At 36.8% G+C, this 18,976-nt stretch overlaps 1 protein-coding gene across 3 annotated transcripts in view; it reads right to left on the reverse strand.

Moving 5' to 3' along the window:
• Window positions 1-18,976, reverse strand: part of DPP10 (dipeptidyl peptidase like 10) — a 477,295-nt gene that overhangs the window by 189,021 nt on the left and 269,298 nt on the right. For all 3 annotated transcript variants that reach the window (XM_039382111.1, XM_027723612.2, XM_039382115.1), the window contains exon 3: window positions 16,072-16,167. In XM_039382111.1, coding sequence (XP_039238045.1) covers window positions 16,072-16,167 — 96 coding nt within the window. The remainder of the gene's footprint in view (window positions 1-16,071; window positions 16,168-18,976) is intronic.

Raw genomic sequence — 18,976 nt, forward strand, 5'->3', positions numbered from 1 at the left:
TGATCTTCTACATCTACCTGTCTCTTTAAAGAGTAAATTGCTTAACTGTTTTTAGAGCCCAGATGAAACTATTGCATCTGCATCACCTTCAATGTGAGTGACTATTGGTAACAACTCATCCTTGTTTTCCTCAAAGCTGTTGAGACTTTTCTCAAGTGTTGTTTCCTGTTTGTAATTAGATCCAAAGCACAGGATCCAGGGACAATTTATCTGGTTTTTGGTACTCGTTGTTTTCTGCTCACAACAAGAAGATTAAGGAAAGGCACAAGGAACACAGTTCTCTCATCTATCTCAACTTCAGTCAGGTAAAACTTGATCTGAGGTTAACCTTGGAATTGATAACTTAATGGAACAGTTATTCAGCTGTCAGCTGAAGGTAAACAGGGAAAAAGAGACTGCCAGGAGGTAGACTAGATATCTAAGAACTTGATGTGAGATGACTTTAACTATCGATTTGTCACAGTGTAATTTCAACTATACATGATACTGGTATTTACAACATTTCATGACAATATGTCAGTCAACGTCAAAACATTCACAGAAGGAGAGGAAACAGGATAAAAACTCAGAAAAAGCATTTCAATACCAAAGAATCTCTACTTTCAACAACATCTCACATTTTCTTTAAAGTGTTATAATTAATTGGAGTGTAGACTCTTCAAAGCATAAATGCAGAACTCCCATTAGCACTAATGGAAGTTAGACACACTCATCAAAGGGAGAACATACTTCTATCTTTACAAAAGTAATCAGTGTGTCACAAAGCTGTATTTTTCTTAAGTTATGACTTCCACGCTATGCAAGCTGAGTATAAAGGTTTGCATTAATTTAAATTCAGATTATGCACTTAAAAAATATTTTTCCTTCACTAGAAGAACCGAATGCAGGAAATCAGTTTGCTATTTTGTTAAAAAAAATACATAAAAAAATGCAATAAAAATAATTATCCTTATAATTAAAGATTCTTGTAAAATGCTTATAAAAATTCCATTACTGAAATAAATTTTCACTACTGTTCTAGTAAAGATGTAATCAGGTGATTCCTCCCTATTACTTTAATACTCTCCCAAGGAATTGTTACAATTTTGTCCATCAGCAAACTGTCTTGGTATATCTAGATTATCTATTTGGGGACAGATTTTCTAGCAGAATGTGTTGCAATAGGTTTGAAACTAAGAGATATCCATTTAGATTAGAAGTAAGGAAGAGGTTTTTTACACTGAAGGTTGCAAAACACCAGAACAGGTTGCCCTGAGGGGTAGTGACTGACCCATCCCTGGAAGGGTTCAGGATGAGGTTGGATGAGCAACCTGATCTCATGGAAGATGTCCCTGCTCATTGCAGGGGGGTTGTTCTAGATGACTTTTAAAGATCTCTACCAACCCAAGCTATTCTACGATTCTATGATCATGCAGTGATAAAGATGGTGAACTGACGGCATTTTAAAATTTAAAAAAAAAGTTCATATTTACTTTTTTCATTTATTTAATAAATTCTCTGACAAAGCATTGAGTTTTTTATCGCTTCTTGAGGAGTGGGGAAGAGGAAGGCCATGGTCAGCTCTAAAGGAAAGCACAAGAAATCTTATAGATGCCCATCTCTCTTTTCTGATGTTATTTGTTCACTAAAGACTAACCAGATTAGATTAGAGACCAGTTCTTATTCCAGCACAAGCTTCAATCTTGTTAAAAAAAAAAAGGAAGAAAAAAAAAAGAACTAAACAAAACACATTCCTGAAAAGGTATGTGACAAATCGTCTTTTTCTGCCACATCAAACCAGTTTCCCTGTGCTCAGTTCTGTGCACTTGGTAGCACTGTCAGAAAGTGGCTGTTAACAGCTCCCCTGTATCAGTTCCGTATTTGCTAGAAAACCAAATGCTTTTCCTGAGCCTGAGCTCTTCACACTTGTCTAAACATTGACAAACACATAGTTAGACAACTCCCAAACAAGGAACTCCCTACATTCCTTTACATCTATGAAAGAACAAATGCTATTTTGAAAAATCTTATGATTAAATTAGTATATATAAGAGCACTACAGTGAGTTGTGGGTGCTGAAAAATCAAGTCCCCTTGAAAAATCAAGTTTTATGCAAGTATGTATTTTATCTATTCCACAAATAAAACATTATAAACAGTTATTCATCAGAGGTATCACAATTACTACAAATAACAAAAACTCCAAAACATTTTTTAAATTTAATTCAAAATGAATATCCATATATTCTAACTTAATTTAAGCTCAAATATTCTTTTTTGAATCTCTGTAATAGTTTTAAAAAATATTTCATTATGCTACTGTACTGAAGTTCAGCACAAGGTACTAAAGGAACAAGCATTCAATGAATAGCTCCAGAGACATCAATGCACTCTGAATAAGACCGTTTGAGAACTTTTACCATGAAGTGTTCTGTTGTTATTAAACAACAGGAAGAAGAGAATAAAGTGGATCCTAAGTCAATCTCCACAACTGCCCTTACAAAGAACTAAAAAACCTTCATCCAACACATTACCAGTGTAGGGAATTAGGGAATGTCATGGTTTTCAGCAAAGGGACTGGATTGTCTTCAACATGGTGTTCAGGAATTCTCACAAACCAGCCCAGAGTCAGGCTATTCATAGCACTGTTTTCTTGCTCTCATCTCTGCAAAGATTTACTCTCTGACACAAAAACCCTATCATTTAACTGTAATGTTATTTATCCCTACCTAATCCAAAAAAGTAGCAAGCAGTCAGAAAAATTAATGGAATTTATTGAATACTCCCACTTGTTCATTTCTATAATGAGTAACAAATAAAAGATACAGCTAAAGTGTATCTAGTGGTGAGGCAATCAACGGTTGTGTGCTGCAGTACTCAGGACAGACACATCCTAAAAAATGTTTGTTTAAAATTAGTAGAAGACTATTCTGAAGATGGTAGGGAGACTGAAAGCATTTAGTCCTGAAAGACATATTGCCTGCCTCTATTTCCATACACTACACATCAAATGATGATAGTGGCAATGACAGTACCTGACCTAAGAAATTTGTTTATCTTCACTTTCAGCTCTTTTTCAATACTCTTTGCACTGAATTTAGCTAAGTAGTTAAAAATAAAATTTAACAGTATAACTTCTACTGGAATAATACAGTAGAACTCTTGTTATTATTTCCATTATAGTAAAATGCATGAGCTAATCAAGGTCTTCAAAAATAGAGTTTTGAGACCAAATTGTTTTCAACTAACAATTTATCAAAATAAGAGGTCACGAAATAGCTGGAGAAAGAGAGCAGAATATTTAAGCAGAGAGGAACATTTATGTAACACTTTATATGATCATTTCAAATTGCTAAAAAAAGACAGGACTAACTCGCTGGAACAGTGAGTCCTTGCCTCTAGGAGGACAAGGAACAACAGTGGGTATGAAAATGGAAAAAAGACAGAAATTCAAAACTTACATAAATTTCATTACATGTGCAGTTACCCAGAAAGCAAAGCATTAACATCCACCTTTGAAGCACCTCATAACAGGAGCCTATTTCCATATCTCTATACATCTGGAATCCTTCAGGAATCAATGGAAATGCTGCAGATTATATAATATTAACTCTGCAATAGATTTCCATGAATGGAACATGACATCATAGTTTGGGAAATTAATAATGTGGTTTGGAGCTATAATTGCTAATATGGTTTTAATTGCTAATATGGCTTCTCTAAATTGCCCATAGAGGTGACAAAATATTGGAGTGCAAGCATTTTTATTCAAAATTAGAATCAACTGAAAACCTTATACTTATAAATTTTTTAATTAAAAGATTCCTTAGAATTTTAGATAGAATATATTTTAATACTTTTTTTTAAATGTTGAACTGTTCACTCCGGTAACACCACAATACAGCAGTTTTGCATGAATAAAATAGTTTGCAAAAGTAATATAAAATACATTATAATAACAGAGAAATGTCAAAATGAAATCATTATTATACTGAAGATAAGATTTAAACATTTAAAAAAAATTAAAAATCACATTATCTAAAATGTGAGAAAGCTAAAGTGAACTATTTGAACCTTTTTCACAAAGCTTATACAGAAAATGCTTCTTCATACAAAACTTGCAAGTGAAGACTAAAAATAGACTAAGAGAAATCATCAGAAAACTTTTCTGACAAAAATATTTGCCAACCATAATTGCCACTCTAATTCATATCAGCAGTACCTGGAAAGTTATCATCACCTGACAGCTGCTTAGTGACCTTTACAGATGAGCTGTCTCAGGTGAGATCCTGATAACAAACACATAATTATCTGAATCATCATTACAGAACTAACAGACTCAGTTTGGCAGAAAAGACTTAGGACATAACTCCAGGCCTAAGCAGAAACAAAGCTGCCTTCTTATCCTAGAGATGGCTGCTCTAGGATAGCTGTAACTTTTGAAACTAGTAAAGCTCATTCTCATGCAGTGCCTGTCTCACAATAAAATAGATTAGCTTACCTCCTCGATGTTTATTTTGCTATAAATTAAAATGAGAAGTCAAAAGTCCTGGGTTTTCATGGCCACATTTTTAAAGTTTAATGCTTTCATTCTGTAGATTTCTTCCTCCAGTGTCTTTTCCCTACATTCCTGATGCACCTAAAATGAATAGATCCAAACTGCAACAGGATGCAGTTAGATCAAAACCACATAACACTGGTGCCATCTTCTCCTGCTCAACACTAACAGTTATTGAGAGAATTTAACAGAACTGATGCACTGAGTAGACCCTTGAAAAAATCCAAAATACATTACCTCAGTAAATATAGACAGATATATCCACTTTCCCAAACATACTAAAACCAAAAGTACTTTCTGCATCACACTGAAAGATGTAACAAACAAAACTGTTCAACTACCAATCACTACCATTTTCTTATGAAGAATAACTTTGGCCTGGTACCTGTTTCCAGCTGTCTGAACTGCCAACAGGGGTAGAGTGTCTGCCAGAGGCAGAGGGTCTGTTCATACATTTAAGAAAAACAACATATGGCACAGAAAGCAAAACAGACCAGGGAAATGGATGAATGAGTGGCAAATATGAGTCAGTGTCTCTGAAATCTGCCACTTGAACAGCAAAAGAAAAATCAGAGAATGCACAACAGAATCAACTAAAGAGAGCAAACTAAAAAAGGACTAAAAGTGAAATAAACTTATATATAGATATATATAGATACATGTAAGTTTAAAAACGCAATTTTTATGGATCCATTACGTAAACATTGGAGCTTTACAGAATGGTATAGAAAGAACTGGTTTTACTGCCTCTTAATTCAAGAAAAATACCAATGGACAAAATATATAAGGATTAGAAATGTAAAACTTCGGCTTTTAAAGATAACTACTTTAAGCACTGTACAACTTTCTAATCTGCCACAAAAATCAACTGAGTGTTTGTTAAAAAACTGCTCACTTAGACAAATAAGAAAACTGAAGATAATGAAAGGATTTGGTTTAGGCAAATGGAAAGAAGGTAGAATCAGCCAACTGTGCTGCTGCTGCACACAACTACAACTGCAGGTTTATGCCCTCCTGAAAAGCACTCCTTTGAAGAAAATCCAATTGCTGATGAACCAATTACAGCAATCTAAATGAGCTTGTAAGAGAACCATAAAACCAGCTGCAGGTATAAACAGCAGCTTCCAAAGAAAAAGTTAACAGATTACTACAAATCCACCTCACAGGGAAAGGACTAGAGCTCCAGCTGGGCAATGGGTACACTTACTGGTGAGGAGCAGTGATGATATGTGGGGAAAACAGAACAAGGAGGCACAGGATGAAAATAATACTTTTCATGTAAACCTGCTGATGCACAACCACATACATCTCTGAAGTCTTTGCATATAACAGGAAACAGTGGCAGTCTGGAGGGAACTCACAAATCTGTTGTGTAGCACCCATCGTCTGTTACCATTTCAAAACACTTTATCAAATGTTCAGGTGTGCTCATGTAGCAAAAATATTTATCCTAGAGGGTTGCATCCTAAGAGCAATGATATAGTACATTCAGTTTAGAATTGTTCATCATATTAAGGACTGTTGTATTAGTCAAAAGTGTATCACTGAGAAAATGTCTCTCTCTTCCATGAACGTCACTATGGTAACAGGAATAGTTAAACTTACTCCATGCACTACACTCAGGAGACTTTTGTTTCAACAAACAGAAAGAACTAAGATTTATTAAGTGTCTGGTCCACTTTCCCAGGGGTTCACATACAGAATTACTGTACTTAACCCTTCAACATTAGGTTACTATCTAAAAATACTGCTTAGAAGACATAAACCATTCTGCTAACCTCTTTCAAAGACACCTTATAGAACAGCACACAGCCTGTGTAAATGTTTTCTAAGTATATTGATGTCTTTGTTAAATTATTAATGCTTTGGGTTGTGGAATAAGTTAAAAATTAGTAGGCACACAAATCTGAAGAAGGATTGCAATGATCAGCTGTGTTTTTGGCTAATGGTGGCAAAAGTTAGTTTGATCTCCCACTATTTGGAATACTTGATTTCATTTTTTCCTGACTTACATACCAACTTTTGGATTTTGTCCCATACTCAAAGATTTCAACTATCATGGAATCAGCTTCATCTCAATGAATACAGCTAGAAATTGTTACAAGCAGTAAAGACTCTTCAGGAAAATAAATTTTGGGTACTCTGTGGAAGAAGTATTACATTCCTAGTGAAACAAAACAAAACAAAACAAACAAACAAACAAACAAACCCACAAAACAAAACAAAATATCAGAAAACAAATGGCCAGGAAAGAAGATTTTGCAATCAATAATGGTAATGCACAAGCAAAGACAACAGCTACAAGACACTGCAGAGGTCACCACTAATACATGATGTTGTATTTGTGTACAAGGAATATTGGTGAAGGAAGGGAGATTTCCAAAGAGGTGTGCTAAGAAGTCATTTACAAAATACAACGGTGACACAAGTTAATGGCCCTGAATACACAGCACTATTTAATGCTTGTTAACAATCATTAACACTGGCACCAGTATCGATGCAGCAACAGGGATTAACATAGTTGATCTGAGCAGAAATTACCCAAGATCTACTTCTAAGCAAGCAACAAATGTGGCAGCTTAGAGACATCAATAATATGAGAGCAGAAAGAAGGATAATGTACGCAACAGATCCTAACAGTGTGGTTGAGCAAGGAAGATCATTTAAAACAGCCACTAAGTAAGATCATTTAAAACCTAGACTGCACAGAGTCTAGGGGGGAAAATTACAGAGGGGAAAACTCTATTGTGGCACAACCGGTGGAACAAAGAATTTTAGTGATCAGGACAAGACAACCTCCTGAGCAATAGGCCATACAAATGCTCATCCTTAGGGGGGAGAATCAGAGGATGAAAGGAACAGTAATCCTCTGGCCTTCTGCCTACAGGGAAGAGCTCTGCTGCCACCCCAGTGAGCATCCCACAGCTGCAGAGCCATCACATCTAAACATGTGAGAACCACTCACAAGGGCAACTCTCTGAAGTTGAAGCACAAAAGCATTTCTGCTTTTTGAAAAAATATTAATATTTACATTGTGATAATGATTATTGATAAAAAGGCCACATTTTTTTCTGACAAATCTCTAAAGAAATGACATTAAATCTCCACTTCCATATAGAAAAAAGTACAGGATTTTCCCCATCCTGGTTTTTAAGGGTGCGTGTTACATTCACACTCAGTTGCAACCCAAATTCTTTCTTACTTGCAAGCCTATGTACAGTACTGCATAAAATAATTTGTTTCAGTTTCTATTTATATAACTCTCTTTATTCCTTTTATTTTACATGTATTCCTCACATGCCATATTTAACAATAAATTTATTTTCTATCGAGCAATACAGAGAAAACCAAACCAAGGAACTACTACATCTGAACTTAAAATAAATTAAAAATTTCCATGACCAAAATGAACCACCCCCCAAAACTCAAACAAACAAGAAAATCAAAATTCTTCCTAAAGTAAGATTGGCTTTAGATTATCTTACTTTCCTAAAGTAAGATATCCCCATGAAGGGATATCACAAAGCACATTGCACCTGGAACAAGGGTGGTACCTCCACAACCTTTGCCTGAATGACCAATTACCCATCTGCAGCTAGCTCATAGGGAAGCATTCAGCATCAGCACAAATATAGCTCCAAACTCCTCCATTCAATTCCTTAATGAGAGAATTTAATCAATCAATCCATTTCACAACAGTATTGTTTAAATTCTTTTGCTTAAAAAGTTATTTTAACAAATCAGTGGAACGGTATCAATCAAAACTTTTATTCCCCTTTTTAGCAGTCTCTGAGAGAATAATCACCCAGCCTGGAGATGCTCTATGTATCTTTTCAAATTTTCTGGGATTTTACCAAAATGCTCTCTTCAGACTTGGCAAAAACTGGATGTGTACTTCACACCACTTCCTGGAGTTTCAGGAAAGAAGAGTTTTAGTTGAAAGCCTCCAAAGACTGGAGTGCTACCTAGGATTTTTTTTACTTGCTCTTCTACATGCTGCTTTTCCATGCACGAGGAGTCAAAGTCCAACCACTCTCTGCTACTTTTCAAGAATATACTCTTCACATGGAACCACAGGCAACAAAACAACTCCCTGGCCTGACTTCCAGCTTCAGGCTCTGCATAGACAGATTGAGATAAATAATGAAAGCTCTATGGAGAGCTGGCAAGAGCACCACTGTACATACCTCTCTTCACTTCTGCCCAAGTCCCTGACAGAGCACTGATGCATCATATCACAGCAAATATCTGAGTACCAAACACAGCCCCTGTTACACCAAAAATGCACTTGTACACAATCTCTGAATTCCAGCCTGGCCGCATCAGACTCTCATCTCATTTAAGGGACAGGGAAAAAAAAATATACGACTGCACTCTTAATATCCATCATGAATTACCAGAGTCATACCAATATATATAGATATGTAATCCTAATAGAGGTATTTATCTGTTTATTGATTCAAACTCAGAAACAAATTTCTGGAGCAGAATCTCTCTTGTTTTATTGCTCAGTGATGGACTGATTTCTTGCACTTGATCCATATTCTCTGAAAACATCACAACACTCTCAGCTCTGCAAAATAAAGTCCATATTTGTCTCATGTACAGAAAAAGCTTCCTTTAAGAAGTGCCAAACATTTTAAACTGTAGTTTCCTGCACAAAGTTGGCACATGTGGTACTGTGGAATCCGTGTGCTGTGCTTCCCAAACCACTTCTATTTTTATTATCCACAATTTTAAAGCAATTTCAACCATCTTCATGCCAGGTTTCCCAAAAACATTTTTTATTTGATTTTTCAGGACTGACAAGAGGCAACAGAGACTCAAGGAAAGCACCAGCTCAAGCAAAGACCACTGTGTACACATTTCACTCCCCTGGTGATAAAAGCAGTGTAGAGCACAAGAAAGGTGCCGGGGACAACCACAAATAAAACTATGGGAAGCCACTCTCTCAACTGCTCTTTAAGGAAACCAAACGTTATGAAAAGCAATAATACTTCTTCAGCCAGGTAATATCTTTCCATGCTAACTGTAATACACAGTCTACAAAATATTACAGTGAAGTGAGTGGTCAACGTAAAGCAAAAGTGGTTTAATATTATAATTTCTCTTTTTTTATTATTTTTCAAAAAGAGAGACCCTATTAAACACAGTAAATGTTTGCAAAATAAATGTGAAGGGAGGAGAGTGATTTCCTCCCTATACCAGTCCCATGGTTTTCCTGATGTTCAAAAGGGGAACAAACCATCACTTATTCTCTTTTTTCCTCACTGATAAAACCAATGCATGAAAATAAATAAAGATGCTCACATCAGAACAAGTAAATATTACTCAGCAAATAAAAGCTTCTGCTGAGGCTAACACAGGAAATCTGGAAACAATATTGAAAAAAAAAAATTTAAAGTAAATAAAGTAAATACAAGGCTTTAAGTTAAAATAAACCCAGACATCTATTGCCTTATACTGTTTTCAAGGCATTGTGAAAATATCATATCCAAAGAAATACATTAAACTGTAAAAGGGGGAAGAAAAAAAAGTGTTGAAGAGTCTTTCCCTTGAAAATATATGTGCATGAAAAATTATTTGCTTTCAAAATTAAGTTTAAACAAGGTATACCTGCTGAGATTTCTGCCACAACCTAGGATTTTATGCTGGACAAACTGATAAACCTCATTCTAAAACCAGGGTTTTGTAACAAATGAAAGAGGTACAAACATAGGTTTCCTCCAGAAATCTCTCATCAAAATGCTGTGTTCATTCAGCCTGATTAGTTAAAGAAAGGGACTGTGTTTGCCAGGATGACACCAAGGGACAAACCTGCCCCAAACTATTTTGTCATTTTCTGTGTCTTCTGCAGCAGGGGATGTGAGCACCAGCTGCCTCCCTGCGCCTGCAAGAGAGAAGGGACAAGGATGATAGGTGGAGAAAATGCAGTTTCTGCAGGAGTCTGGAAACCCTTCTTGAAACACAAGTTGCCACCTCATTCAGTCTGAGTCCCTTCCCTTCCCACAAAGTTTTCCCTGCCCTACTACTTCTGACTCCCCATGACTTCCTTATTTTCTCTTTTCCTCCCAGAGACAGAGAGGGCTGCTGCTGCTTGTTAGATGAGTCTGTTTTGAATACACTGGGTGATCCTACAGGAGGAGGGAAGCTCTGCTATCATCTCTAACCCTCTCAAAGATCACTCTCTTCCCTGAAGCGACACTGCAAGCCCTTCCCTCTATGCTGACACCTGCCCACTTCTCAGCCCCCTCCAAAATCCATGCTCTTGCACCAGCACGACTGTACTTCCCAGAACAGAGTTGTGGTGCTGACCAGCCATGCACGTTACCCTATGCTCTTCCCGGGACACAGTGTTAAAAGGGTTACTGAATTAAGGAACAGAGAGCTGCTCCAGAGGCAAGAAAGACAGAAAGAGAGAAATACTTATTTTATTATCTCACAATTTCAGCAAAGCACCTTACAGAAGTTTTACCCTAAGCAGATACCAAAAACCCTCACGGCTCCATAAAGCACATATGCATGTGCTCAGGTGATTTATTGAGCTTTAGCATGAGACAGGATTCCAGGGCACAGCCTGCTGCAGGCCATCATTCAGACTTCAGGTCTTTCTCCAACACTTCTTGTTCAGATATATGAAAAATATCATTCTGCTGAGTATATACCCATCTGATAAAATGCAAGCAGGGAGCCAATGCACTCCACCATATACAGGAGAGGTTGGTAGATAATATCTAAACAGAAAAAAATGCAATCAACTCCCATATTCACAGAAGGAATAAAGGCAAATATGCTGAATTTTGTTGTCATTAACAGCTATAGTCCCTGACAACAAGAGATGCAAGTACACCATCAAAGGTCTAGGGATTAGACTGCAAACCTTTTGAGCATTTGTCATAGGGTAGCATACATATTTCTAAGTAACTTAACAGAAAAGAAGAAAATATCTTGTAACAATGCTTCAGTGTGGTTCGAAGATCCAGCTGGAGACTGATGATACTGGCAGACAAGCAATAATTCATATATTGGTTTATGAACAACTAACAGAGTGATGGTACTGTTGACATCACTGATACAGCTAATTTAGAACTAGGCCCCGATACAGAATCACAGAATCTGACAAGTTGAAAGGGACCCACAAGGATCATCGAGTCCACCTCCTGGTCTTGCACAGGACTGTCCCCAAGCATCACACCATGTGCCCAAGAGTATTGCCCCAACGTTTCTTGATCTCTGTATTTTTTTCAGCCTTGGTGCTGTGCTCACTGCCCTGGAGAGCCAGTTCCAGCACCAACCACCCTCTGGGGGAAGAACCTCTTTCTAATATCCAACCTAAACCTCCCCTGACACAACTTTAGGCCATTCCCTCAGGTTCTGTCACTGGTCACCACAGAGCAGAGATCAGTGCCTGCCACTCCTCTTCCCCTCGTGAGAAATTTGTAACTGCAATGAGGTCTTCCCTCAGTCTCCTCTTCTCCAGACTGAAGAGACAAAGTGACCTCAGATGCTCCTCATACAGCTTTCCCTCAAGGCCTTTCACCACCCTCATTGCCCTCCTTTGGTCGCTCTCTAATAGCTCCTTATCTTTCTTATACTGTGGTGCCCAAAACTGCACAAAATATTCGAGGTGAGGCCACCCCAATGCAGAGCAGAGCGGGACAATCCCCTCCCTCGACCAGCTGGCAATGCTGTGCCTGATGCCCCCCAGGACACAGCTGGCCCTCCTGGTTGCCAGGGCACTGCTGACTCATTTTCAACTTGCCCTCAACCAGGACCCCCAGGTTCCTTTCCTGGCACTGCTTTCCAGCATCTCACTCCTCAGTCTGTCCGTACATCCAGGGTTGCCTCATCACAGGTGCAGAAACTGGCACATCCCATTGTTGAACTTCACGTGGTTGGTGATTGCCCAGTGCTCTAATTTGTCGAGGTCTCTCTTCAGGGCCTCCCTGGCTTTGAGGGAGTCAGCAGCTCCTCCCAGTTTTGTGTCAACTGAAAACTTGCTCAGTATCCCCTCTAGTCCTGCATCCTGCCATTAGGTGTTCTGTACTAGCACCTGGGAGAAATGTTCCCCAAGCACACTGTGGCCATGAAATGAGATGCTAAAAAGCAACCTGAAGCAAAGACTTGTCCCTGTGGCAATCAATTAGACTCCAAGACAGAAGCAATATGAGGTACAATAAGTCTCTCAAAAAGTTTTTTGGCGAGGGAAAGTTTAGCTGCAGTGTTTTCTTGAATTTAATTCTTCTGGATATTTTAAACTATGTTGCAGTTTTGTGCTTAAACTTAAGTAAACCAAGCCTCTTTGCCATCTAACGTGAAGCTCTTATCTACAGCAATGAGCTGTCAGGTTCAAGTACTTTCATTATTCACTGGCAGCATTTTAAATTCTCACTTCCTATTAGAAAACCTGAAGAACAATAATGCTAAAGGAAGATGTACTTTCATTTAACATCTTCAAAACTATGCAAAGCAACTGGAAAGCTTCCTGAAGTCAAACACTCTTCCAGCTAACATGGGTTGGACTGAATGATGGTTATGTATACACACCACCATGTCCTTTTAAATACAGTTGAAGTGATCAAATTTATAACTGAAAAAGTTTAGTAAACTACTAAGTTATCTTCAAGAAAAATAGTAGCCATCGCCCATATTATCTCTTTCCTTCGTTAATTCTTACAAAGAGAAAAATCCAAGTCAGGTTTGAAAAAAAAAAAAAGTCTTTAAAATAAACCCAAAAAAAGGAGAAGAAAAGGAGAAAAAAAAGGAAGCGAGGAAGAAATCTGAATGATATGTGCACATGATTATATAGAATGTGAATACATTTTGTCCCTTTTAAAACTAGTTCACAATGTTTCTTTTATTTTCTTTGGCAACAACTGATTATTTTAGACAAAGACCAACATTTCCTCTCCAGCTTTAAACATTTGCATAATTATTAACTTTGGTGGGAAGCACATAAAATTGTGGACTCGGTTTCAAGCACAAAAATGAAATGAACTGTAAAAACTTCTGCATGTACGAATTTTTCTTATTAAAGAGTACTCTAGAAATAACTTCATGGGGATGGATTTGTAGTAGAGGAGCAGGAAGTAGAAAGAAGAAATAACATGCTTGGAAGATAAAGCCAGAGAAATTCAAAGATCAGTATATAAAGTTTCATTAAAGAGCAGCAGCTAAACACCAGGCCTTACCTAAGAACATCCAGTACTTGAAATCCTTAAACCTTGCTTTTCATTTTTTGATGAAACACACTCTAGACCCTGAAGAAGCTGCTTACAGTAGCAGCACTTTTTCAGTCTCTATTCCTATCTCTTCCCAGGAGGTGAAGATGATAAAAATTTCAGATAGATGCAAATTATCCTATTTCAAGAGGAGTAAAAAGTAGTAGTAAGTAGCTATTTATTTTCTGCTAAAATCATCCTGTGCAGAGTTCACTTACCCAGCCAATATCCAAAGAAAGTGCCAAATGCTCCCCTTCAGCTCCACAGTAATGAATCTGAATATTAAGTTATATATTTCATTCTCCATGCATATATTGCCATCACTGCAAGGCCACCATGCCAGGAAAGAAAATAGAATCTTATCCTAAGTCTTAAAAATAAAACTAGAAGGAGGAAGTAGAAATGCTGCTTTGCAAGACTATTCCTTGTTTTGTTTATTATCCAAGATATTGATTTCCTTAACCATACTGAATCCTTTCAAAAAAACAAACAAATAAACAAACAAAAACAAAAAAACAAAAACAAAACCAAAAAAAAATCATAGTTTTTTATGTGTTTATCAGAAACACTAAACATTTAATAAATCCTTAATTATCCCCACTTTTTCTTTAATTCTTATACACACATATACTCTAATAATCCAAATATTAATTCTTTCCCTTTTTTGCACTATTGTACTTCATTGGTTCTTTGGCAAATAAACACAGGAAAATACCTAACTGCAAGCTTAGAAGTTGTCATAGTGACTCAGTAAACCACCAGTGAAGAAAGACTGGATATTAGTACAGCTGTACTGTTAATAACCCACAGGGTCTTTCTTTATTAAATAGTATTTCTAATATTATTTTGAAGTGATGGAAAAGTTCATAGCTGTACAATCTCACACCTTTTAGACTAGATTGCTTACGACCTCCATTTTTTGCATGATACTAGTAAAATTATATTCCACTGTATGAGTTTCTTAAGATGGATTTTGAAGTCAAGAAAATAAACCTGCATCCAAGGAAGGGTTAAGCATCAAATTCTACATTTCTTTTTACCACATCCAGAAAACTCATGAAAGAAGCTTTTATCTTACCACAGGCTGTAGAACCGAGTTAAAAAAATACAATAAACTACATGTTTTACAGCATCAACAATATTTAATATAACTCCATCCATAACCTTTTAGTTTTATTGTCCTGGAATTTGAAATTAGTACTACATGCATAGAGTTTTATGCACATGTTATGAACAACTACTAGTGTTCTTAGGAGAGTAATCTCGTGGAGGTTTTGGGTAACAAGAGTAATGGATAGAACTGGCATAAGGATCTTCTTCCAACTGTATTTTCACTGGAGTAACTGAGGGAAGAGAGTGGCAGGAAACTAAACTGAACATCCCCTCTCCTATCTCTTAACTACTGGATAACAAATAATATCAGAGCAGGCCCTGGAAAAAAAGGATTGACCATAAAGATCAGTTCTAGTTATAGCTGAATGCCAAAGTCGATTAATATAATTGAAGAATTATTTCCCATGTAAAGTTATTCTGAATTTACATACAAAGTCACCAGATTTCCACACTCCTGCCTTCCACAGAGCACTCCTTAACAATACTCTATTTTGCACAAAGCCTATTGTCATTCTTTTGATTATAACACCCGGAGTAAGTAATACAAAGACCCAACTATAATGACACAAATCAGATGGTTGTTATTGTGTTACTTGTACATTTCTTTTAAACAGAAAGAATTTGAACAACCCACATGATCAAGAGCAATGGAGGTCAATGAGTTGAAAAAAAAGTTTGAATTTGTTTACTTTTTTACATTAAAACTCCTTAATTTGGGGGGAATCTGCATACCATTTATAAATAATTTAATAAATTAGAACACTATATGCAATTCGTAGACATCAGAAAATTACTATGAGCTGTACAAGTATATTGAAATATTCAAGAATCTATTCTAGACATGTAGAGAACAGGCTCTCAGATCCAAAAGTTCAGATATTAATAGATTTTATCTTCTTGTGAATACATAAACAAGATCCAATTCTTAAAAAATTCTTCATCACTGCTTCCAACTGAGTCAGGAGCATAAACAGATAATTTCAGTGAGTTTCTACTAGACAGAGCTTTAAAATTAGAAAGCCACTTCAAAAATTAATGAAACAGACATGATTCAGAACTAAAAGGAAAACTGGGACACTGGGGCCAACTTCAAGAGAGTTTGAAATTTTAACAGATTCTTTCTCAGTGTCTGGATAACAATAACAGTCAATACTTGAAATTATTACCTACGTTCAAATTACGTGAGAGCTTATACACTTACCGTTAATCCATTTGGCTTCTGGATTATGAACTATGAAGTCTTTTCTGAAGAGATCTTCCAAGGATAACCTGGTTTCTGATGAATTTGCGAGTTCATCTAAAGCAAACATAACATCATTTTAGATAGTTATTAAAAATTATACATTGTGTTGTTTGCAAAACACTGCAATTATAGAACAAGTAGTCCTGTCAAAATCGATAACGATACTGTGCTTTTAATTTTTTCCCCCCACAACAAGAAAAAGTATCATTTTTCTTCAGTAAAGCTTCAGAAAACAAAGCATTGGTACCTTTTGGACAGGACAACCACAGAATGTAGTGCTTGGCTATTTATTATATGGGGATGGTAGTGGCAAAGCTCTTTCTTACGACAGACCCCCAGTGCAAGCAAAGTCTGATTACAAACCAATACAAAAATTTCCTGAAAATTAAAGGATGTTGGACATATCGATCACCTTATACTGACAGAAACTAAGCAAAAAACTCCTGTAAGTAAATTTGGAACCAATTTCACCTATTCTACAAATTAAAATGAAAAAAAAATTCTACATGCACATTTTATAGCCTGGGCTTGCCAGTGACAAGAACAGTATAACATTTGGCTAACAGCCTTGTGTTTTTCCCAAACATGACAGAACCCAGGAATATCGTGCTTCTGAACATTAGCCAACATTGACTTTCAAAAACAAAAATAAATTGCCTGCATCTAAAACCATCCCCATGCTTAAGGGAAAAAAAAAAGCTCTGCTAAATTCTGCTTTCCTTGTGCTGTAGACCAAATAAATAAGCAGCAAAGATTCAATAGTGAACTGTCACAATAACATGTGAAATCAGAAATACTAATAAAGCAAAAAGTGTTAGTGCCAAAACACAAAACCACAAAGTTTCCATGAATAATCACATAATGAAGAGCAGCTATGCACTTCACCTGACTTCTTCAGGCTATTTAGGACAGCAGCTGCCAAAAGCTGTTCCATTTGTTGCCTGTGCCCTAGCAAAAATGTGCACCTATTAACTTCCTACACAACCAACCAGTTCAATGCCCAGGCTGTTTTTTTAATAATTTTATCGTTATTGGGCAGGTTACCATAAATTACTGCAGTTATTTCTCCACTCTGTGAGCTTTTCCCTTGCATCCTTCCTTCCATTCACCTTGTCTATGTGAGGAACTTTTTGTTAGTCAGATTTTGTCCTTCCTGATATCAAGTAGTTCTCTGATGGGAGACCCATAGAAAAAGAGTATCTAGAATCACAGCAGTCAAGCAGCAATCTTGTTATCTTTCTGTCAACCCAATATGTTACCAGCACTTCTTTAACAAAGAAATGTCCTTTGTAAAGGTCATATCCTGAAAAACATTTTGGATGAAAACATGATCCTTCACAGAGAACAAAGTCAATCATAGTTTCATTATTGGTCTTTATTCAGCCAAATTTCTCAATTAGAAGCTCAGCTGAAAGCTTACTGGAATCAACAGCAATAAGATATTTTTGCCTTTAAACATCAGTACTGCCTGCTGAAGCCACTTTAGCTGGTATTAATAAGGTGCATCCTTGCTGTATTGAAGAGAAACTGCTTTTTAATGCACATCATAAATTTACAATAGACACAAGCCACCACAGCTGCTCATGCCACGGCACTGCTGCATTTTCATGGTCCCAGATCGCAGCAGGGACTCTGTAAACACCATAATCAACTCTTCTTGCACTTGGTGTCTTATAAGGCTAAGCATGCAGAGTTGTTCAAATCCTCCCTCATAAGACAAATATTGTAATCCTTAAATAAGCTTTTTGCCCTCTTCCTATCTTCCGAAGATCAAAATACCCTGTTCGTTTTTGTTTTATTATATTCTACAAGTCCAGCATGGGACACAATATTCCACCCGCAGTCTTACTAGAGCTTTACAGCAGAGTAACATTATCTCTCTTGATTTATACCTAATCCCTCTGTTTACACATCATGGGACTTGTTAGCTCTTGCTCCTGCCACACACTGAGTTTTTATCTTCAAAGTAAGCACATGTTGTTATATATGTTTTGCTCAGCTCTACAAATATATTCCATGTCCTCAAAAAACTACTTCTAACTTAACAGCATCAAATATTGGGTTCTTCATATGCCCATTTTCCCCTTTCTCCATAACCTTGCTGACTGCCTACCCGCAACAAGCTGTTTTCTATCACCTATTTCGATGCAACACACTCTGATCCTGATGCTGTTTATGATTCTAAATGAATTTCCCTTCTAACCTTTCCTGAGTCTGTTCCTACCTATTGTGACCCCTTGTATCCTGCCAGTTTGTCAACTAGCAATCAAGCTGACACAAGCTGTTAGGTTGCCAAAAAATTGTCTTACCCAAGACAGAACTTTTTTTAACTGCTTTAATAAAAATCACTAAAACAATATATCAGCTGTGTACAGAAAGTCTATCAGAGAAGAAAGGAACACCAGCTCTGCTCTCTGTACTCTGATTCACATGCCTGCCAAGAAAACATGATATAAATTGGATTTTAAAGTAAGTTTTTAAATTACTATTAGCATTTCTGAACTGGCATCTTTGTGAAACTTTACTGGATGTTTGAAAAGTAACTCTTCTCCTAACGCTAAGTCTTTAAAATAGAGCCCTGTTTGAAATCCTTGACACTAACTTTCCACTCTATCAATATCTCAGAGGCTCAGTTTATCTACAGCATGATGAATTATACATCATATGAACCCTCAAAACACTATACTGGGTTAAATTTTCTCGAGCACATACATTTAGTATGTACTTCACAATGTTTATACTCACAGGCAGGGGAGAACAGAAGGGGGATCATCCTCTATGTCAGTGACCAGCTGGAATGCACAGAGCTCCTCCTGGGCATGGATGAGTAGCCAACCCAGAGCTTATGGGTCAGAATTAAAGA

Source organism: Pipra filicauda, unplaced genomic scaffold, assembly GCF_003945595.2.
Source record: "Pipra filicauda isolate LSUMZ 115617 unplaced genomic scaffold, ASM394559v2 scaffold10_size6260569_pilon, whole genome shotgun sequence".
In the NCBI taxonomy this organism is placed as follows: domain Eukaryota; kingdom Metazoa; phylum Chordata; class Aves; order Passeriformes; family Pipridae; genus Pipra; species Pipra filicauda.